Source organism: Euprymna scolopes, chromosome 9 (genome assembly GCF_053919585.1).
Source record: "Euprymna scolopes isolate OS-2025 chromosome 9, ASM5391958v1, whole genome shotgun sequence".
Lineage (NCBI taxonomy): Eukaryota > Metazoa > Mollusca > Cephalopoda > Sepiida > Sepiolidae > Euprymna > Euprymna scolopes.
Genome location: NC_136490.1, coordinates 147088810 through 147113013, shown reverse-complemented (window position 1 = coordinate 147113013; position 24204 = coordinate 147088810). Strand labels below are relative to the sequence as shown.

The window sequence follows — 24204 nt, the reverse complement described above, 5'->3', positions numbered from 1 at the left end:
GATGCACTGTTTCTTTGGCATGACTTATCCGAAATTTTGATGGTTATTCTGGAAATATATGTAGATGCCTTTATATTTTGTGGAAATGATTATTAAAAAAAAAAAATGTGATTTCAGAATTAAAGAAAATATTCAAGGTTGGAATGCATGAAAATGGAACCTTTAAATTTCTGGGATTGTTCGTTAAACAAACGGAAGATGGCATCATTATAAACCTAAGCAATTATGTGTCATCTATTTCTCCAATAGATATAAAGAAAGGAAGATCCTTAAGCAAAAATATGAGCTGAGAGTGAAGAGGAGAAGACAGATTTAAAAAGACTAACAGGTCAAATGATGTGGGTATCTATCCAAACTCGACCTGATGTTTCATTTGATGTGTGTAGGATGAGTAATACCGGAAAATCTAAAGTGAAGTTACTTTTTGAAGCCAATAAATCACCATTAAGGCTTAAATCAAAGACAGGTTCCATATCCTTTCCACAGTTGGGAAATTCTTCAGATTTGAGTGTGGTTTTCTATTCTGATGCTTTCTATGCCAGCTTGGAGGAATGGTTCCTTACAGGGTAAATTTATCATCTTTGTTTATGGTAAGATGAATAGACCGCGTCCCATATGCTGGTCATCAAAAAACTTGACCAAGTAACAAAGATCCCATTGGTGTCTGAGGCTCTTGCTCTCAGTGAAGCTGCTGATGCAGGTGGATTGATAGCTGCCATGCTGCAAAAAATTTTCAGATAACCCAAGTTGCCTGAAGTACTTTGCAAAACAGACAACCCATTTTTGGTAGAGACCTGTTGATGTGACCAGAGTAAAGGAAATGTTGATAAAGGAAGAAATCCACTACCAAACAATTGACAAATTGGAGTTATCAAACTTGATGGCCTTCTTCTATATATTTAGTTATGTCTTTACAGTTAATTTCTGTTTCATAAAGCACTGTTTTATAAGCTTGTTGAATTATAACTAGGATTCTTAGTTTTTGAGTTTTAAAAGATTTTTATTGGTTGAAAAATATTTTGAGTTCACATATTCCTGTAAAAACTTTTTTTAAAGTAATGAAGGAAACGAACCTCAGCAAAGCGCAGAAAGAAAAAGGGTAGCAATTAAAGCCATTTGCTTTTTAACATTCGTTTGAAGATCATTTTGATGTAAAAATATGATTATGGAAGAAGTGAAAAGGAAAGAAGAAAGAATAAGCTGAATGAACAAAGAAAGAAACGGGGAGGGGGTTGCTTATTACGCTTGTTCATCTTACACAATCCACCACAGATCTTATGCTATTCATATTGTTGGGGTAAGAAATATCTTCTCTCGATTAGTAAACCGATAGATATGTTGGTTACTACTTACCTGTATCTGTTAATAAAGTTCAAATCATAAAATAAAGCTTAACAAACCATAGTCAATGATCTCAATAACACTTTTATCTCAAGTAATATTTCACCTGCCTTTGGTTGCAGTTGGGGCGTTAGAGATGACCTGTCAATCAGTCCTTTCATCCTTCTCTGTCCTCCACACGTTTGACTGCCTCACTCAGCTTCAATGTTGTCCAGTAATATTGTCTTCCCATCTCTTCGTCTTCCTCTCTTTCTTCCTCCAGAAACGTCTTTGCAAGCCTTTCTCCTCTTGTTACATGGGCGAACTATTTTAGCTTGCACCTCCTGATTGTGGTGAAAAAGTTCTTTATAAGGACCAATGGTTTGCCTTATTCTGTTTTTGACTTTCTCATTGCTTATGTGGTCTTTGTAAGAGATGCCAAGCAGTCTTCTGAAGCATCTCATAAAGTAATATAAACTTAAAAGAAATTGGTCTCATAATGTTCAACAAAAGTTAATAAAATATTTCCAACGTAAAACTTTGGTTTTACTTTAAAATTTCTTGGCAAAAGTGATTTCATATGATTATATTCATTATATTTTCTACATAAACACGAGTTTTATTTAAGTCAACCGAATTCTCGACATTAGACCTAAATAAAATTGTATTTGGCAAATCGATATTTGATTCAAACTAGTGATTTCCTCATCTTTATTCTTGTTGCATATTCTTTACACAAAAAATATGTAAATTGTTTCAGTTTCTTTCGGAATATAAATATTCCAAGTAAGAAGATCATTACACAGGAGACAATTTTTATATAATCATATAAACGGTTAAGAGTAGAAAGTGAACCTTTTAGCATCATCGCAACTCTCACTTCTTTTATTTTGTCATTTAGTCCTCACATTCCATGAGCGATGTTTCTGACAAAGAGGCAAAATTGCTGTTTTCTGGACCGGAATCCATCCCATCTAACACTTATTGTTTGGTTAATTTTTATGCTTTAAGTAATATTTTTTCTTTTCGTTTTTTTAGATCCTTACATCAAGTGGCTTTATGCTTTATCTGGAGCGATTTCCATTAAAATGTATCTTTTTCGATCACTAATAATACTTGGTTAGGTGTTTTTCTTTTACCATATATTAACACCGATGTTTCTTTTACATACTATAAAGTGTCGATTTTTCATCTTGACTACTGAACTTTTAAGGATACAAAGTTTTTATATCATTCACAAAGATTACCGTCACAATATTACATACTTTCTTACAAAGTCTTGCAAGTAAAAAGAATCGTTGCATTTATAGATTTACACAGTTTTTATAATGTGACTCCTTTGTTTCGTTTTTTCATTTTTAATACTTGACGAAAATACAGGAACGTAGAGATTAAAACATTATGATAACAAATGTGTTACTGGGCACGGCACACCAACTATCCTATTGGTAAATAGAATAAATGGCTAATCAATTCTCTCCTGAGAATTAATTATCTGGGTTGAAAGCATTAGCTGAAAAGTGTATGCTGTATAAAATAAACGAACAAAGCATGTTTTTATAAAAATATACTTATTTTATTTTAACATTTAAGAAAGAGCATTTTTAAAAAATTCAAGAGTTGAGCTGGCATCAAACTGTCTCCAGCGAGTCAGTAAATATATATATATATATATATATATATATATATATATATATATATATATAGAGAGAGAGAGAGAGAGAGAGAGAGAGAGAGAAAGAGTGTGTGTGCGTGTGTGTGTGTGCGTGTGCGTGTGCATATGCGTGTGTGTGTGTGTGTGTGTGTGTGAGAGAGAGAGAGAGAGAGAGAGAGAGAGAGAGAGAGAAAGATGCATGAATACATATATTATTATTAAATTTTGACAGATTGTTACGAATTTTAATCTTTAGGAAGCTGATGTCTGTCAAAATTGACCTGACCAGTTAACAGGGAGTTGAGGCTCTCACAAAAAGAGCCCTTTATCACTGTGCTACACAAAGTTCGCCATATTTTCAGTGATTAAAATAATCGAATGTTAAATTCGACACATCGTTGTCAAAAACTTGTTACTCCAAATCTCGACGCTCTGCTATCAAAACTCAACTCCCAAATCTTACTATCAAAATTCAACTCTAGAATACAACGTACTGCTGACAACACTTGCTACTCTGACACCCAAATCCAAAATCAACCCAATCTCTGAAAAATCGGGCTTTTTATATCCAACCAGAAGCATCTCATTTGCATATTAGGTGACAATATTGCAAGAATATACAGAAAAAAGGCGGCCATTTTTTTTCTTCTTTTTTCTTCATTATTTTTGTCTGCACACGAACAGGTTTGTACTAAGGTTTTAAGTACTTAATTACAGAAGAGCAAATTATTTTGCCTTTGGTAGCATTTTAGACCACATTATTATTAGACCACACTATTATTAGACCACATTGTTATTAGACCACATTGTTATTATGAAAAATAGCAATAACAATAGCAGCAATAATTAAATGTAACTTTTAAAATTCTATTTACAAAAATAATTGGTTAAAATAAAACAAAAGGTACAATAAAAAGTGAAACAAAAATAAAAGTTACAAGATTCTCATGTAGCGCATGTTTAGGTACGTCTAATTTGTTAATAATATACTGTGGTGTGATCCCTGGTCTTTGTAGGGCCATTTTGAATGACAAATTTTCTATCTTGTTAAACCTTATTCTCGAGTGACTCTTAGCCTTGATAAGTCATCATATCTTATCGCAATAAAAATTAACCCATCGCATGGCGGTGCTGTTTGCCTCCTTAAGGTCTTGGTTTGAGCAATGAGGATCCAATCAGCAATTTTCCCTAAGGTGGTGCATCGTTTGTACCTCTCCACATGGACAAAAAGGTGAGGTGTCTAAGCCCCACTTGTGGAGATTGTCTTTTGTTTTGCCTTCTTTGGCTCTGGCTCTATTTAGAGTCACCCAGTTTTTTCTACCAAGGTTTGAACCCTGGGGGAATGTTTCTTTTGGGTCTGGTAGGGCTTCATTTTTATTCCTGCTGTTATAGTCTTGCCATCGTTTCCATCCTATAGGAGGCAGCTTGCCTGGGATCGATTTCCTCTATATTGATGAAGCTAAGCTACTGTGAGATTTTAGTCTTTGTCTCACTGATTGGTGGCCAAACAGTAAGTGCCTGTGGTCGTTAAACTGTTTGCACCGTTCTATTCTGGTAATGACTTCTCGCCTGATATGTGGTGGTGAAATACCAGTTAGGCAGTATAGAGCTGGCAAGGGAGTTATTCTTAGGGCACCAGTTATGGTCCGGTATGCCTTGTTCAGCTCTACATCAATTTTATGGGCATGGCATGATCTTGCCCATACTGGGGCATAATACTCCACTGTGGAATGGCACAGTGCGAGAGCTGTTTGCCTCAGTGTTTTGGGGTCGGCACCCCAATTGCTGGTGGCAAGCTTACTGAGAAGGCTGTTTCGTGATGACAGCTTGCCTTTCAATTTGGCAATGTGTTTTCTAAAAGAGAGTGTTCTGTCCAGAGTTACCCCCAGGTAGACTGGGAAAGGTTCATGTGTAAGCATGTTGTCATTCCACATGACTCTTAGTCTCCGATTTGCTTGGTGATTATTAAGATGAAAGGCGCAAACCTGGGTCTTGTTTGGGTTGGCATTTAAGTACCACTTTTTGTAGTACCTAGAGAGAGTGGCTAGGGCATCAGAGAGTCTTTCTTCTATGATGTCAAAACTATTTGTCTGGGTGGCGATGCATAGGTCATCAGCATATATATATATCTTTGTATATTTGGGTATTGTGGTTGGTCGTTAGTGTAGATATTGAATAGGGTTGGATCCAAAACTGAACCTTGTTGGAGGCCATTGTTTTGGATAAACCATCTACTCTTTTTTCCATCCATCTTAACATGAAAACGCCGATTACTAAGTAGACATTCAATTATGCTCACCAATGCTGAGTTTTTTATCATTTGGGCTACTTTTAGTATGAGTTCCCTATGGTTGAAAGTGTCATAGGCTGCTGTAAGGTCTACAAACACAGTGCCTGTTATTTTTTTGGTCTCAAATCCATCCTCAATGAATTGGGTCAGGTTTAAAATCTGGCTACAACATGACCGACCTGGTCTAAAGCCAGCTTGGTCAGCTGAGAGTTGTTCTTCCACTGTTTCCGTTATTCTGGCAAGTATCATGCGCTCATATACTTTATAGAGAATGCACAGTACGGAGATAGGTCGGTAGCTCTTAGGTGATGTGGGATCTTTTCCAGGTTTTAGAATGGCTACTACTCTTGCCTTTTTCCAGATTTTAGAGAGTTTGAGGAATGACACACAGTTATTTATTAGGGCCAGTAACCACTTTCTTACAGTTGTTCCAAAGTGTGTTACCATCTCTGTGGTTATTCCATCAAGGCCCGATGCCTTTCCATTTTTTAGTTGAGATATTGCTGCGGTTATTTCGGCTTCTGAGAATGGTTCTAGATGGGCATTGCTGTTTTGCATGATGTGGTTAAGTTCGGCTTTCATTCTCTTTTTCTGTCCTCTTTCTTTTTGTTGCGGTTTGCCATTCAGTAGCAGCTGATGGGCTACTTGGTTGGGTGTCACAGCTGCAATGCGGAACTGAGGAGCTTTTTCTGAATTGGAAGCAAGTAGCAAACCTTCACGTGGTGCCCCTGTTAATCTTCGGAGACCGATTGTTACACCATGCATAGAAATATACCCATTACCAGAGGTGGTAAAAGGATTAACCCTCGGCCACTGGAAGTAACCATGAAGAAATTCAAAATTCTCAGCTTAAATGCTGAAGGAATATCTGCATCTAAATCAGAAATCATAGCCAGCCTCGATGCTGATATTATATGCCTCCAAGAGGCACATAAAGACAGAGTGCTCCCCAAAATACCAGGGATGCACCTTATATCCACCACCCAAGTACAGTATATGGAAGCGCGATCCTCGCACGAGACAAGTCAATAATCAAAACCAGTACTGACTTCTCAGAAGGAAACCTTGAGATACTTCAGGTGGGCATGGAACACCTCAACATCACATCCGTGTATAAACCACCAGCAACCCCCTTTTCATGGCTGGTAACATGCAAGAGTTCCAACAACGCGAGCCTATACATTGTGACTTTAACAGCCATTGCACCACTTGGGGATACAATGAGACAAACAGTGATGGGGAAGCAGTAGAGGCATGGGCTGCTGCAAATGAACTCAAACTTCTCCACAATGCAAAGGATCCCAAATCCTTCCAAAGTGCCCGTTGGAGACGGGGATATAACCCTGATCTAGCATTTATTTCATCAAAGCACGATGGAAATCTAGAAAAAACTGTAGAAAGCCCAGTGCCAAAAACCCAACAGCTACCCATATTTATTGATATAAGACCTATCAGAAACCCCAGACTAGGCTACCGTTCAATTTCCGTAAAGCCAACTGGGAAGGCTATACCTCTGACCTAGAACAAGCCATCAATACCATCAACCCACTACCAGGTGAATATAACAACTTTCAATCCCTGATTTGGAAAGTAGCCAGGAAAAATATACCAAAAAGGTGCAGGAAAACGTACATCCCTGGAACCAAATAAAGCACAGTATGGGGAATATATCCAAACTTATAATGAAAACCCATTTGCTGAAAACGTATTAGAGCTCAGAGAGAATTTGCTTGCTTCCATCAGTAGTGAACACAAAGAGCGCTGGCAAGAAGTCATAAGTAACATCGATATGACACACAATAGCAAAAAAGCCTGGATGACAATAAAAAAGTTAAACTCAGAAAAAGTTCCTCAGTCCCGCCTTGATAAGTGATGACTGAATAGTCCAAACAAAATGTTATGCATGACATTTACATAAAAAGGAGCGAATAATTCAATTCAGTTTTCACATCCTTCGTTGTTTTTTCCACAGTCTGGAAGTGCTTTCCGTCTGTACAACACATTTCTATGGTATTGCTCCTTTGCAGATTACAACATAGTCGACTTCAAATTCAATATCAGCAAATACTTGTCATAAACCGCCTCTTAAATAATCAAACCTACTTTCTACTATTGATTATTCCTAGCCTTTTGACCGCCAATCTTTCCAGCTCATTAACCATATCCTTGAGAGGCATTTGACCATGATAAGTCGTGACCTCCTACTCCTAAAAATAGGAAGATGTGGTACAAATCCGAAATAGAGGGAAAAACCAGAGATCCTGAAATAATGTAAAAATAACCATGAGCAGATCTGTCTGCATTCCTCAGTAGGTGTGCTTCAGGTGATCAGCAATAAATCAATCCATGAGGAAGGAAATAATGCTTGGGAAGATGCACCTTCTAAAACTGAGTGGGACCATATCTTATTCCAGCACATGGGAGCCTGGAGCCGTCACAGTATTTCCTGATTTATTGGATTAAGGACCAACCCCAACCTTGGTGAGTATGGCAGCTGAGTGCAGAATCCTGTTAACTAAATACTGACAACATTATCTAATAAAAAAATATAATCAACGTATAAAACATATGCATGAAACGTAGCCATTTTGACAGATTCACTAACAATAAAGTGATATATGCAGATATAATCTTTCATGGTCAAATATTCAAGGATTGGCTTCGATGTTAAACACTTTATAATTGAGAATTTTAATTCAAGTAGGTGGGTCATTTCAAGGCAACTAAAATCTCAACAGACAGGGAGAAAAAAAGCTTTAAACAAAACATTTAGTGAAAGCAAGAACACGTAGCTATTACAGGTTTCAGTAACACGAAGTACAATAGAACTATGTTTTTTGATAGAACCAAAAAGTAAGCGAAACTTTCTGAATAATCCCAATCCCACTTATAAATTCACAAGCTTAAAAATTATAGATGTATATGACTTATTGGCCTAAAAATAATGTGAGAAGTTCAAACAGAAAAAATAAGACATAATACAATCATAAAAATTAAAATAAATTTCAACTTTTTATTTTTTTATATTAATAGAAAAAAAAAGAATTTAGTTTTATTCATCTAAACTCCAATCCCTGGTCCTTCCTCGTCAATCTTTCACGGTAAACACCCGTCTAGCTTAAACCACTGTCAAAAAATTTCCCCACTCTTTAACTGTGCCAAAACCAAAACCAAAACGTAGATTCCATGAACAAAGGTTCTTTCTTAGAAGTGCACGCCAGTGGAACTCTCTTCCGTCTGCCTGTTTCCCACCTGACTACAATTTGGATGTCTTCAAGTCCAACATAAACAAATTCCTGATGAACCGCCCCCTTAAGTAAGCCACTTTATCAAATCTCCAATACTAACGATTACTAAATACTATCCCATTGATTACTGCACGAGTACACGCAATAACCCTTATCCCCAAGTGGCTTCCGGGTCTTGATAAGTGGTGACTTCTATGTAAAAAAAAAATATTAATTTCCAGTCCATAAGTTATTTGTTTTGACATTGTCTCAATTTTGAGATAGATAAGGAACATTACACAGAAAATTCTTACTTAGACTTAGTAACTCTCTTCCTGATCTACATCAACGACCTCCCTAAACACATACTTAAATCATTCGTTGACATCTATGATGATGACACGACCATCTACGGCAACACATCAAAGGCTGTAAATGACAAAGTTCTCTCTGATTCTCTCTCCTCTGATCTCGAGAGCGTGGTTCAGTGGCTGGTTACCTTTAATGCATCCAAAACCAAACTCCTATCCTTACATCATCAACGCTCTGATCCCCATCTGGCATCAATTGGGATGGATGGCTCTCGTCTGGGTGAGGCCCTGTGTTTTGACAAGCTTCTGGGTTTGACCTTTACTCCTGATCTGAAATGGAACACGTATATCAAGTCTGTTGCCAAGGTCGCTGGAAAGATGGTGGGATCCTTTTACCACTCCAGAAGATATCTCACTACTGATGCAATTCTCTATCTATATAAAAGCCAAGTACGTCCGAGGATGGAATACTGTTGCCATATCTGGGCAGGAGCTGCTAAAAACAGCCTATCCTGCCTTGACAGAGTACAAAATAGACTTTGTGGCTTAGTGGGGGATGCTCTTTTCTCTACCCTGCAACCTCTCTCCCACAGAAGAGACGTTGCGAGCCTATCCTTGTTTTATCGTTATTTCCATGGCAGGTGCTCGTCTGAACTCCAATCTCTGCTCCCCCCTCGCCAATCTTTCACGGTAAACACCCGTCTAGTTGAATCCACTGTGAAAAATTTCCCCTACTCTTTATCTGTGCCTAAATCAAAACGTAGATTCCATGAACAAAGCTTCTTTCTTAGAACTGCACGCCTGTGGAACTCTGTTCCGTCTGCCTGCTTCCCACCGGACTACAACTTGGATGTCTTCAAGTCCAACGTTAACAAATTCCTAATGAACCGCCCCCTTAAGTAAACACTTCATCAAATCTCCACACTAACGTAATGTACTTGCAATAACCCTTATCCCTGAGTGGCTTCCGGGCCTTGATAAGTGGTGATCACTGTGTAAAAAAAAAAAAACTCCTGCGTCTTGCGATGCATAAGGCAGTCAAAGTATACCATCGTTTTCGATCTGAAGCTTCCCTCTAGTTTCTTTCCGTTGAAACTAAGTCTCTCGTGGTTGTCTGCTTCCAGTTCAGTTTTGCTGGTCTTCTTCTTTTTGCATCAGGAGTCCATTGGACCACTTGGTCGGTAATTCTCTCCAGAGCTAATGTTAGGGTATGCCTGAGCCAACCTAGACGTCATTTGTAGACTATTGACAATACTACCTGCTGGTTAGTGCGATCTCTGACTTCTTAGTTGGTAATTCGATCGTTCAATTTGATCTCTAGAATCCATCAAAGGCACTTGGAATCAAACATGTCTAATGTCTTCTGTTGGCTGATTTTGAGTTGGCAAGTTTAACTTCTATATAGAAGTGTGGATAAGGCATTGCTGTTTTAAAACTTTCATTTAGATTTGAGGATGATTTTTTTTGTTTCTCCAGGTCTTGCAAATCTGTTAAAATGCTGCTGAGGCATTGCTTATCCTGCACTGCAACTCATAGTCCATACTGTCATGAAATTCTTGAACTATATAAAATTCTACACAAAAAAGTTATTAAATTTAAAGAAAAAAAAGATGAAAATAATAGAGAATTTATGTTTGCGTGTCTCTAACCAAAGCTAATAGCTTACAAAAATATTTTATGTCACAATAGCAAGGTCTTTGCCCGGTCGTAAAATATGCTTAAATATGATATTTTTATTTGTCCAGATTTAGTATATATTATTATAGTCGTGATTTCAAAAGTAAAAAAAAAAGTATTTGAGTGCCATTAGCTATAATCGAAACCAAAAGCAAAACTGTAGCTTTCAAAGCTGGTAACGTTACCACTGTACCAACGTGACACGCATATGAACTGATTAAAAATAAAAAATAAAAAATAAACTAAGATAAATGTACAAAATGTATAACGATTTTTTTTTTTCAATTTTGACCAATTTTTGTCCTCTTAAAATTATTTTAACTTGCTAAAGATCCATAAAAGAACGGTCCATAAAAAATCCAGCCATTTGAGGTTCCTAGGTAATTTTCAACTGTATTTTGAATGTTGCTCACACTGGGATTGAACTTTCAATCTCTAGAACAGCGTAACTTACAACAGAATTTTACTTAGTCTAAAGAATCCAAATAACTGTTTTAGTAGACTCCACCACCTAAATAGTAAAGTTTACAAAATTACATGATATTTTGCACGAGGAGATCTCGGTACTCCGACTATAATCCATTTAAGAATATAAGGGATGAAATAATAAAAAGGTAATGGTCCTCCACTTTATTTAATCTGAACGCAAACTTCTCAAAAAGTTATAATAATTTATGATTGTATATATGCAATATCCAGGTTGCAATTACACATTTCTCTTTTCATGATATGATATTTATTTCAAAAGCTTTCAGAGGAATATTTTTTTAAATTTTAAACTGTTTCTTCAAATTAACTAAAACAAAAAGCGATTTTTAAATTTAAATATTTTTCTAAAGATTTGACTTGTTTTTATTATGTGCATACTATAGATGGCTTCGTCATAAGCTTTACAACAAAATCATGTCATTTATAACGATCTTGGCTAAGTATCCCACCTATCAGGGAAGACATACTAATGTCAAAATTTATCTGACCAGTCCATCTCTTTGGCGATTAATCCTCTTGATTGTTAACGAAATCTTTTTTATATGATTTTCTTTCATTGTTGGAGTCTAGTAGACAGGAAACCGTATCAAAATATAAAAATGTACATTGATATATAATTCAAACACTACTGTATTTTAATTATATGGTTAAGTGGCAGTTTCAGTCATTTAGAACTGCTTTAAAGCTTCACCGCTCACTCATTTTTCGACCAAATTTCAAACAATTATTACAGTTCACCTTCTCAGCTATATTGTGAAAATTTATTTTTCAATTTCCATTCAATATAACAAAAGTTATGATGAATTTACTGGGTTCAAAATCGCAAAAAACGTAAGGCGGTGAGTGACGTTTTTTTATGACTGGTTTCCATAATAACCACGTCGCTTCAGCAACTACTGTTGCAACCAATTTAGCAGTCTCGCGAAAAGAAAAATAACAAGTGAAACAAACAGAATGAAAAAAATGAAAGGGGGATAATTGGGGGATTTTATTGAAAGCAGACGAGTGCCGTACATTGTTATTACATACGTACATGTTATGCTTAAGGGAGCAAAAAAAAAAAAAAACGAATTTAAACAAAGAACAAGTGAATTTACTGGATGTGTGGAAAAATCATGGATTGCAATAGAAAAATGCGAGCATGAAAAGTAATATGGTTAAGCTTAAACATGGAAAAGTATACGACTAGTTGTTAAAACCGGAAAAGAAAAGGACAAGATATTCTAGTAAAAAATATAATAAATTTATAATTAAAATATTGCAGCATTAAAAATTTGTTTAAAATTCAATTTATAACATTATATAATAAATTCTTTATGTTGCAATATTTTAAGTTATAAATTTATTATATTTTTTACTAGAATATCTTGTCCTTTTCTTTTCCAGTTTTAACAACTAGTCCTTTACTTTTCCATGTTTAAGCTTAACCATATTACTTTCCATGCTCGCATTTTTCTATTGTAATATATATATATATATATATATATATATATATATATATATATATATATATATATATATATATGTGTGCGTGTGTGTGTAAGTTTCTGCTTAATCGTCTTTTTTTTGTAATGTCTCCATTTTTCGTAGGTCGTTCTAATAGCTCGGTCGAATTTGTGTAAGAGAGTTCCATAGTCGTTTTCGTCCATCTATCTTTTTTACAAGTACTTTCAACTGATTTTCTTCAGTCGTTTTCAGGCAGTTTTGGATTGCTGTTTCGTTTAAAATTTGTGTGCTTCTATATGCTTCAATTCAAATTACATTTAAATTATTTGAAATAGTGAAGCGTTTCGTGTGTGAAAAACGTTTTAACGTGTTAAGACACTGGCTAAAATAAATGTACAATGGTTTAAAAGTGTGATTTACAAAATGGTATGGAAGTTACAGTTTTTTTATTTAATTAACTTATAAATTTACATTACAACATATATATATATATATATATATATATATATATATATGTGTGTGTGTGTGTGTATGTATATATATATATATATATGCACATATAGTTACATATGTATATCTATATATATGTTGTAATGTGAATTTATAAATTAAATTAAAAAAATCTGTAACTTTCTTACCATTTTGTAAATCACACTTTTAAACAATTGTACATTTATTTTAGCCACGTTTTGCCTGAAGATGACTGAAAAAAATCAGTTGAAAGTACTTGCAAAAAATAAAAAAATTAAAACAGATGGACGAAAATGATTATGGAACTTTCTTACGCAAATTCGACCAAGATATTAGAACGACCATACGAAAAATGGAGAAATTACAAAAAAGAGACGATTAAGCAGAATCACTCATTGCTGTTCAACAATGTCTGTCTAAACGAAAACCTGCTGCCTAAATACTCAATATATATATATATATATATATATATATATATATATATATATATATATATATATATATACGCGTTTTATTTTTTGTTACCGTATCTTTCTGTTAAGTTGCATTATTGTTTCGGCTACACGTTTCTTTGGCCGTCTGTAGCGTCCTCAGACTTTTACAGAAATGTAAAGCGAACATTTCTGTAAAAGTCTGAGGAAGCTACAGACGGCAAAAAAAAAAAACGGCCGTGTAGCCGAAACAATAATGTAACTTAACAGAAAGATACGGTAACAAAAAATAAAACGCATATTTGCTCTACAACAGTATTGAGCACTTTCTTCAGTTTTTATTAATTACCATCTCCCCTATATATATATATATATATATATATATATATATATATATATATATATATGAACTTCTACTTTTACATTTTATGCTTTAACATGGTTTGAATATATGATTTGGACATACACACAGTCAGATTTTAATGCTTAATGGAGAGAACTTGTATGCTTACTGGAGAGAACTTGAATGTTTATTAGACACTATCCTGTAGTGTCTAAAGTCTATCTGTACAGGGGTTTGTCAGGACAATCTTGCACGAGGATACTTCTCCTTACAAGTAATTCCTGAATAAATGTTCAAAATCAGACGGTATTTGCGGCCCATATGACTAACCAACACTACCTTTGACGAGGAATGGTGCAGCTTTTCTAAGTGATGTTATCTCAAGTAACAGCACGAAGCTGGATGGATACTATATTAGACCAGATGAATTCTTGTTCTGGAATCCGGTAAGACTAAGAGACCACAAAAAGATATACTATAACATGCCTCAATGATCAATTGGGGCGAGGAAAATTATGTTCTCAACTTCTTTACTAACTTAGTGTTTGAGAATATAGAATATTTGAATATCTATACGTTTCATATAGAGATCAAGTATTAGCCTCAATGAAGAGGGACCCTTGATTTCTGAAAATTTCGACTAAAGTAAGATGAATCAAAAAGCTATATATATATATATATATATATATATATATATATATATATATATATATATGTATATATATATATATATATATATATATATATATATAACATTTTCACCCCAAACAAGGCAGATTGCCACTTTGATGTAGGGGACTACTATCAGGGACCTAAGTTGCAGGGGTACTATATAGGGAGTTTAGCAGCAAGATGTTTGTTCACATTACACTTGAACTTCTGCATGTCAGTACAGTTGGGGGAGCAGGAAATCGGAAGAGAATTCTAAAGTATAGTAGTTTTTGGGAAGAAGATATTAGAGTAGAAGGCTTCTTACATCTAGGGATCGCTGCTGTGTAGGAGTGGGATTTTAATGGTCTGAAGCAAGCTAGAACACAAGAACAACGATGGATAGATAACGATACAGTTAATTCCTGTAATTGAGGTGTAATGCATTGGAATTACAGACATTTTTCTCCATTTTTCCTCGTTTATATTTTACTCAAAACTTAGACACACACACTTATTTGAATCTTACGCATTCAAAGGACCTTTAACCAAGCTAAAAATGCATTTTTACAGCAAACATGCCATGTATTTAATACATAATTTATCCTTTTATCCCTTTCGTGTGTCTTGTATGCCTTTTCTATGTTTTATTTCAGCATTTTACCAGCTTTGGCAAACAGCAATTTAATGGTTGTATTCCCAATCACTTCAATATTGCAGACGAATATTTTGTGAATTAATGTTTACTGCTCACACACTTATCGTCTCATGAACTACTTGTTTTTCTTTCCTTTTTCTTTTTAACGTATTGTTCTAAAACAAGACAATTGCAGCATCCATGTGTCAAAACTCATGAAAGAATGGATGACTAAAGTGAATATGACTACTTTGGAATGGCCTGCAAAAATCCCAGGTCTAAAGTTAATAGAAAATGTTTGGGAAATGCTTGCGCAACTTGTCTATGATGGACCTGAAATAATGAAAGAGGCTCAACTATGGGAATGAATACTAGATGCCAAGAAACAACTAATAGAAACACATAGAGATGCTATTGTGCATATGTTTGATCATTATGAAGAGAGATTGATAAAAGTTATTGAGAAGAAAGGTGATATTATAGACTATTAACAGTTTTTCAATGATGTCCGGAAAATAATGTCGCGTGTGTTTTGTAAAAAATGATGAAAATTAAATATTTTTCTTTACCTAATCGATTTTTTTCCATTTTTATTACAGGTATTATTTTTATATATTTATGCTATTCTATTGAAGGAATTTCGCCACTCTATGGTACTCGGAAAGTCGAATACTAAAGTGTTCGAAAAATATTGTCGAAAAAAACTGTAGAAAACAGCAACCAGGTGAATCAATTGATCAGTTCTTTTTAACTTTAAAAAATCTTTCCAAGGATTGTAAGTTCGAAGACGTCACTGCTGTTCAGCATGCTGAACTAGCTATACGGGATGCCTTTATTACAGGTCTCACTTCCTCAACGATACGACAAAGACTACTAGAAAGCTGCTAAATTAATTTGGATAATGCGGTAACAACCGCAAGAAGTCTCGAAATGGCTCAACACAATGCAGCAGCTTATGACACTCCGTCAGTTGTAGCAAAAGTATCAATATATTCAGAAGAATCTAAAAATAGTCCTACATCTGAATTAACTACAGAATGTGCTGCTTTTTCTAGAACTAATCAAGTAGATCATTATGCCAAATGCCAATTCTGTGGGCGTGAAAATCATTCACGAAACTCTTGCCCTGCTAGGAATGCTGACTGTCTTACATGTGGAAAGAGAAGTCATTTCTCTAAAGTATAAAAGAAAGCAGACAACTTCTAATATAAGAACTAGATTTGCGTATATTGCTCTCACAGCTTCATCTCAATGCACACATCGTTCACAATATTATATTATAAAGGTAACAATAAACAGCACTTGTCTGAAAGCTATGGTAGAAGCTATGATAGATAAAAATGAATTTCGTGAGATCACTCGGCCTTCGTATACTACCTTCCACTGACACAGTAAATATGGTTTCCTCAAACCTCACAAGCAAAACCCAAGGTCACTGTGTTGCATCTATCACAATTAATGGACAAATGTATCCTAATATGCGTTTTTCTGTTCTACCCAACATGTGTACTCCTATTATACTTGGACAAGAATTCATGCAGTTACATAACCGTGTAGAATTCCTTTTTAATGGAAAAATACCTTCCTTATAAATCTGTAACGTCGCACAGATGAAAGTAGAGCCGCCTGCTCTTTTTGCTAATAATTATAAACCAATTGCAACAAAAGGCAAGAATTATTCTGCATCTGATCATGAATTTATTCGGAATGAAGTACAGAAAATCTTGAAAGAAGGAATTATAACTAAATCTAAATCCCCATGGAGAGCCCAAGTCTTGGTAACCCACAATGAAAGATATAAGCATCGCATGGTCATTGACTATTCTGCCACTATTAATCGGTATACATTTCTTGATATTTTTCTACTCCCCAAAATCTCAAATATTATACGCCAACTATCGCAATATAAAATTTTTAATAAATTAGATTTGAAGTCTGTGTATTACCAATGTCATATCTGTAAAGATGAAAAAATCTATATAGTATTCAAAGCTGCCTATACGAATTTTCTCGGTTACCTTTTGGATTAACAAACTCGGTGGTTGTATTCCAACACATTATGCGCACTATAATCCAAGAACACGAACTCAAACGTACATTTGTCTACATAGATGACATTGTCATCGGAGGGAAAACTTATAAAGAACTAAACGAAAATATGAAAACATTTGAAAAGTTGTCAATCGTCTTAATCTGCAACTGAACCCTGAAAAATATGAATATGGTATAACCAAACTCAAGTTTTTAGGGCACCTATTGGAAAATGGAACAATCAGTCCCGATCCAAATAGACTCACACCAATTCCGAACTGTAGCAAGTCACTCAAACGAGCCTTAGGTCTCTTCTCATATTATTCACCATGGGTAGAGAATTTCTCCGATCGAATTTCACCTTTATTGAACATTACATCATTTCCTATTACTGAAAAACTCAAAAATCAATTTCAGGCAATAAAAAGATTAAATTTGTAAGGTTTCAGTTGCAGTCATTGAAGATGAAGTTCTATTCACAATAGAAACAGATGCATCTGCGACAGCATTAGCAGCCTGCCTTTCTCAAAATGGATGTCCAGTGGCGTATTTTTCCAGGGCTCTGACGCAGTCGGAGCGTCGACACTCAGCAGTAGAATGTGAATCAGCAGCCATTGTCGGATCTGTGCGTAAATGGTGTGATATCTTACTCGGTCGACATATCAAATATGTGCTGAACTAAAACCAAGGTTTTTCACCCCCCCCACCTCAGGCCCTTTAATCAATTCCCGATCACCCTTTGAACGCATCTCAATAGATTTCCTGGGTTCAAAATCATCTACGAATAATTGCAAATACCTACTCGTTATCGTAGATGAATATTCATGTTATCCTTTTATATATCCATGCCAAGTTATATGAACAAAAACCCATTCAACTCCATACCATCCAATCGGCAACGGACATTGCGAGAGAGTAAATGGTACAATTTGGAAAACGATCAAACTCGCCCTTAAGACCAAGCAACTGGATGATCATCATTGGCAAGAAGTACTTGACGTTGCTTTGCACTCTATTCGATCTCTCCTTTTTACAGCAACTAACACAACTCCACATGAGAGAATGTTCAGTTTTTCGAGAAGGTCGGGTACCGGATACACCCTCCCTGAGTGGTTGCAAGAAAGCCCAGCTCTCCTTAGAAAGTTTGTCCGTCAACACAAGTCTGACCCCCTAGTAAAAACCAGTAAAAATAATTTCTGCAACTCCCAATTTTTCCAGAATTCTTTTCCCTGACGACCGTCATTTAACAATCTTGACAGAAGACCTAGCTCCTACCCCCGCCACTAACACATCTTTTACAAACCTGGAATCTCCTGTCTTCACTGATCATTGTAAACCACCAGAGTCTACCCCATCAAATAGCTCTGAACCTAAGGTGACTGATCAACAGAAACCTTCTAAGAATAATGCCACACCAAATGGTGAATCTTTCTCTTCAGTCGATAAAACAAAGTGTTCAGAAACAGAAGAGCAGCAGCAGTCAGACGCGAAGAAGAACGTTTTGAGTTTTCTTCCAGAATTAACAAAACAGGGACGGAAGATCATCCGTAACCCGAAATTTTAATAAAATGTGACAGAGAGTGTTATGATGTAATGTGCAGCGTGAGTACGCATGCGCCATATAGATTAAAAAATAACATTGGAAATTGGCGCGTTCGTTCATTCGTTCATTCGTTCTGTTTGTCGCCTGTTTATTATGCATCTCTATTGTTTGCATGTTGAATAACCCCTTTTTGCTCATTTAAAAAGGTCTTTATTTTTATTTCACACACACACACACACACACACACACACACACACACACACACACACACACATATATATATATATGGGAGGCTTTACTTTTGGAACTGCCCTCATTTATCGCTGGCAAATGGTGGCGACTATGTAGAAAACTAAACTCGATTATGTAAAAAAACTTAATTCTGGAGTACAAAAGGTCGCTAGTTTGTCGTTTTAAATATTTTGAGTTAGTGTTATTCATAATAAAAAATAAATATTTCCTTTCCGATAGTACTCATCTCTGTTGCACAAATGCAGGAGGGCAATTTTAATTGCTTATCTTCTGACACGTCCCCACTTAATGACGGGATTCGAAGGGAATGTAGTAGGTTGTTTGCCACTGCGCATGCATGCAAATTATACGCTGAATCCTCACCCTCAATGCCAGTAAAACTATAAACGTGCTCTTTTGGCATATCAGCTACCTACAAAAGTTTTTATTGAAATAATTATAGTTGATAACTTAACCTGCTTTGGAAACTCTATAAACAAGGAAGACAATATGGACTATAAGTTGTGGTGCAGAATAGCTAAGGCCCCAGCTCTGCAAAATCTGGAGTAAAAAAATTCATCCTCAGATGTAAATTAAGATGTTATAAAATCAATGTATTGACCACACTATTATATGGAAATGAAACGTGGCGCCTCCAAATCAGTCAAGAGAAAAAATTAGATGCGTTTGATTCAAAGTTTATTAGAAAGATTCTAGGGATCAAATGGAGCGATCAAATTGTCACCTAAGGAGTCAGGGATCGCATTACTCAATAAGTAGTATCGTCAATAATGTGCAAAGAACATCTAGGCTGGCTCGGACATGCCCTAAAATTGGCCCAGAACAGAATTGTCAATCAAGTTCTCCAATCTACCCATGATGAAAAAAGATGAGGAAGACCAAAAATAAATTGGAAGCAGACAATCAAGAGAGATTTGATTGTAACGAAAATAAGCTTGATGGGCGCTGTGAATCTGGCTTCAGATCGAAAAAAGTGGTTTACTGTAAGTGTCTCTAGCAGTGGGGAGTTCTCAAGTCTAAGACTAAGTAAGTCACAATCAACCCGATGTTGTCTCATATTTTGGCGTCATGAAGAAACCCGGCTTCCACCGAGAGACTGAATTGAAAAAGACGTGTTGCTCGAAATATAATATAATGTTGCATTCACACACAGTGGTTATAGTTTTATTAAAAGGCGCCCTAGTTCGCCCGTAATACGTCACATCAACTTTTTTGGTTTGTGTGAGCAAAACGTATCACAGTTCGCTGTCTTTCCTTTCTTTCTATCAATGTGTCCCTCGAGCCGATCCGCACCTACACTGCCGCCTCCTCTACAGATTCACCCCCCCTGCATAGGAATCGCTTTCGTAAGACCCAACAATGGAAACGCTGAGTCATTCTGTGCCTTTGATACAGTTAAATTTATTGGATTCACACCGCGATTTGGAAACGCTCGTCAAGTCTCTTCACTAGCCTCTACATCTTCGTCGGGTTGGAGAGGGAATTCGGAGGGCTACGTCTTTAAACCACGTTCTTGTTCCTTCGCTCCAAAGAGTAAAACTGACTAAACCCTTCTTCAAATCTCACTTCAAAACATGATCTCGTCAATTCTCTTTCCAACGAAATAGAGGCAACACTGTAGGTATCTGCTCCATTACTCTTCCCAGCGTGACCCCGTGATCCCTTTCCTGTCACATTCAGCCATCTGCAGCTGTTTTGCAACAGGCCCTGAACCCAGTGACTTCACAAACTAAAATGGAGCCCATTTCTAAATCTGTATACTAGCTAAAACTGCTAGTCTGCTAACATAGGGCTTCATTACAGAAAAACGTGACAGAATTTATTATATCATTCTGTTTTTTTTTTACATAGGCGTCACCACTTATCAAGGCCCAGAGGCCACTCAAGGATAAGGGTTAAAGAGTGTAGAGTAGTCAAAAGGACAATATAGTAATCGATAGTAATGAAACTTCGGTAAATTTGTTAACTTAAGTGTAACGGCTCATCAGAAACTTGTTCATGTTGGACTTGAAGACAACCATATTATAGTCAGCTGGAAAGCAGGAAAACGGAAGACAATTCCACAGGCGTGCAGTTCTAAGAAAGAAGCTTTGATCATGGAATCTACGTTTAGGTTTAGGCACAGATAAAGAGTGGGGGGAATTATTGATAATGCTTTCAGCTAGACGAGTGTTTCTTGTGAAAGTTTGGCGAGGGGGGACCATAGTTTGAAGCTCAGTCGAACACTTTCCATGAAAATAACGATAAAGCAGAGACAGACTCGCAACATCTCTTCTGTGAGATAGAGGTTGCAGCGAAGAGAAAAGGACATCTCCCACCAGGCCACGAAGTCTATTTTGAACTCTATCAAGGCAGGACAAGTCCTTTCTAGTAGCTTCTGCCCAGATGTGGCAACAGTATTCCATTCTTGGACGTACCTGGCTCTTATATAGATAGAGAATTGTATCAGCAGTGAGATATCTACTGGATCGATAGAAGGATCCCACCATTTTTCCAGCGGCATTGGCAACAGATTTGATGTACGTATCCCATTTAAGATCAGGAGTAATGGTCAAGCCCAGAAGCTTGTCAAATCTTGAGGCCTTCCCAAGGCGAGAGCCATTCATTTTAATTGATGCCAGATGGGGATCAGAGCGTTGATGATGTAAAAACAGAAGCTTGGTTTGAAATGCATTAAAAGTAACCAGCCACTCCTTTCCCCATTGTACAACGTGATCAAGATCAGAGCAGAGAGAATCGGAGAGAACTTGGTCGTTTACTGTCTTAGATGTGCTACCATAGATGGTAGTGTCATCAGCAAAAATGTCTACAAATGATGTAAGGATGTGATTTGGAAGATCATTAATGCAGATCAGGAAAAGAGTTGGGCCCAGGATGGACCCCTAAGGGACTCCAGCATTAATACTGTGAGCTTCTGATTTTTGTCCATCAACTACTACTCTTATGAACCTATAAGAGACAAAGTATTTAATAACTGAGAAGACATTTCCAGCTATACCATAGCTGGAGATCTTGTGAAGTAAACCTTTATGCCATACCCTATCAAAGGCCTTTGATATGTCAAGAGAAATTGCCCTAGAAAGGTTGCCTCCGTCGAGAGATTCGCTAATCCTATGAAATATACCTGTAAGCACATCTGCTGTAGATCTAGTAGAACGGAAACCATATTGTGTGTCACTAAGAAGGTTATTTTTGCTGAGATGGTTGATTACTTCTGTATTTAACACAGATTCCAGCAACTTACTCATGACGCACAGGAGACTTATTGATCTGTACTGAGAGGGGGGCGAACGATCACATGAATTCTTAAATACAGGGCATACTGATGAGATTTTCCAGGGTGATGGGAGGCAATTCTTCTTAAGACAACGTTTAAACAGTTTTGTAAGTATGGGCACTAGTTCAGGTTGAAGTTTTTTGAGTACTATAATTGGAATACCGTCAGGGCCGGTTGCTTTACTGGAGTCAAGGTTTTTGATTAGCTTGGCAACATCACACACAGATATGTGTATATCACATAGTGTGTTTTCTAATACAGGAGGAAATATTGAGGGTTGGCGGCCTTGGTCGCAAAGGGTAGAATTAGCTGCAAATTTTTTCTACAAAGTGTAACTTTGACCTTACCTTTCAGCTATACTTGATTAAAACCTGGGAACATTTCAGCTTTGAAAATTTGGTTATCATGCACTTGTTAAAAATTCACACTAGCCGACTTAATCACTATTACCATAGCATCCGTAAAAAAGATTTTAGTTTTATAGATGAACTAAATATTTTCAACCAATGAAAATCGTTTCAAAACGCTATATTAATACGTCTATGTGAAAGCAATAAACCAATGCGAACCGAGAAACTCCAATAAGATATCGTTAACAAAATCAGTTTTCTCCAGAATTCTCAAGCCGGCCGGACTTTGAACAGGATTTCAGAACGTCTGCTCAACAATCACGCTGTGGCTTTGACTATCGGAGGCAGAAAGGACTCAATGACTCACATATAAGCTTTCTTCATCAAGAATTAGGCGAATAGAAAAGCATTACTACCATCTTATATGCACTAACAAGAAAAAAGTAAACCAACGCACACACATGCACAATGCCACGCTACCAAATACTCACATACGTATATTAGTTACATACGCATATTATTCACACTATAAACATTTTGATTTGCGACAATTCACCAAACTTTCGTTTTCCCAAAACGTGCTTGTAATATGAAACTTTACTGATTGAAAATAAATTTATTCTTATAAAATTGCAATATAAAAGGGTTTTGTTATAGAGTTTCATTTTTATCTATTTGTCATAAGAAAAACTGCTTAAGTTTAAGGTAGCACTTGCTACCTGGCGACCCTTCTGTTCTTTTAATGTTTCACTTGTTTCCACCTCACACACACACACACACACACACACACACACACACACACACACACACACACACACACACACACACACACACACACATATCAATCAGATTCACAGATTGATATAATAATTAAGTGATTGAAATAGATACTGTCAAGAATTGTATAAGTCAACTTAATTAAAGGAATAAATTATAAGATGGTCAACATCATGAATTTTGGAATATAACTTTTTGTCATTTGTTCTCTCTCTCTCTCTCCCTCGTATCTCTCTCTCTCTCCATCTGGCATCAATTGACATGGATGGCTCTCGTCTTGGGGAGGCTCCATGTTTTGACAAGCTTCTAAGTTTGACTTTTACTCCTGATCTGAAATGGAACAAGTACATAGGTCTGTTGCCAAGGACGCTGGGAAAATGGTAGGATCCTTCTACCACTCTAGAAGATATCTCACTACTGATGCAGTTCTCTATCTGTATAAAAACCAAATACGTCCAAGGGTGGAATACTGTTGCCACATCTGGACAGGAGCTGCTAAAAACAGCCTATCCTGCCTTGACAGAGTACAAAATAGACTTCGTGGCTTAGTGGGGGATGGCCTTTTCTCTTCCCTGCAGCCTCTTTCCCACAGAAGAGACGTTGCGAGCCTGTCTTTGTTTTATCGTTATTTCCATGGCAAGTGTTCGTCTGAGCTCCAATCTCTGGTCCCCCCTCGCCAATCTTTCACGAGAAACACCCGTCTGGCTGAAACTACTGCCAATAATTTTCCCCACCCTTTATCTGTGCCTAAATCCAAACGTAGATTCCATGAGCAGAGCTTATTTCTCAGAAGTGCACGATTGTGGAACTCTCTTCCGTTTGCCTGTTTCCGACCTGACTACAACTTGCATGTCTTTAAGTCCAACATAAACAAATTCCTGACAAACCGCCCCCTTAAGTAAGACACTCAATCAAATCTCTAATACTAATGATTACTACAATACTATCTCATTAATTACTGTACACGCAATAACCCTTATTCCTGAGTGGCCTCCGGGCCTTGATAAGTGGTGACCCCCATTAATATATA

At 36.5% G+C, this 24204-nt stretch overlaps 1 protein-coding gene across 1 annotated transcript; it reads right to left on the bottom strand.

The window, feature by feature from the left end:
* Positions 1 to 585: 585 nt before the first annotated feature.
* LOC145284675 (uncharacterized) lies at positions 586 to 5513 on the bottom strand. The gene is made up of 3 exons (XM_080133573.1): positions 5274 to 5513; positions 1354 to 1359; positions 586 to 720 (listed from the first exon to the last, which is right to left on the bottom strand). Exons 1-3 carry the CDS (start codon positions 5511 to 5513, stop codon positions 586 to 588), a joined length of 381 nt encoding a protein of 126 aa, XP_079989699.1.
* Positions 5514 to 24204: the final 18691 nt, after the last annotated feature.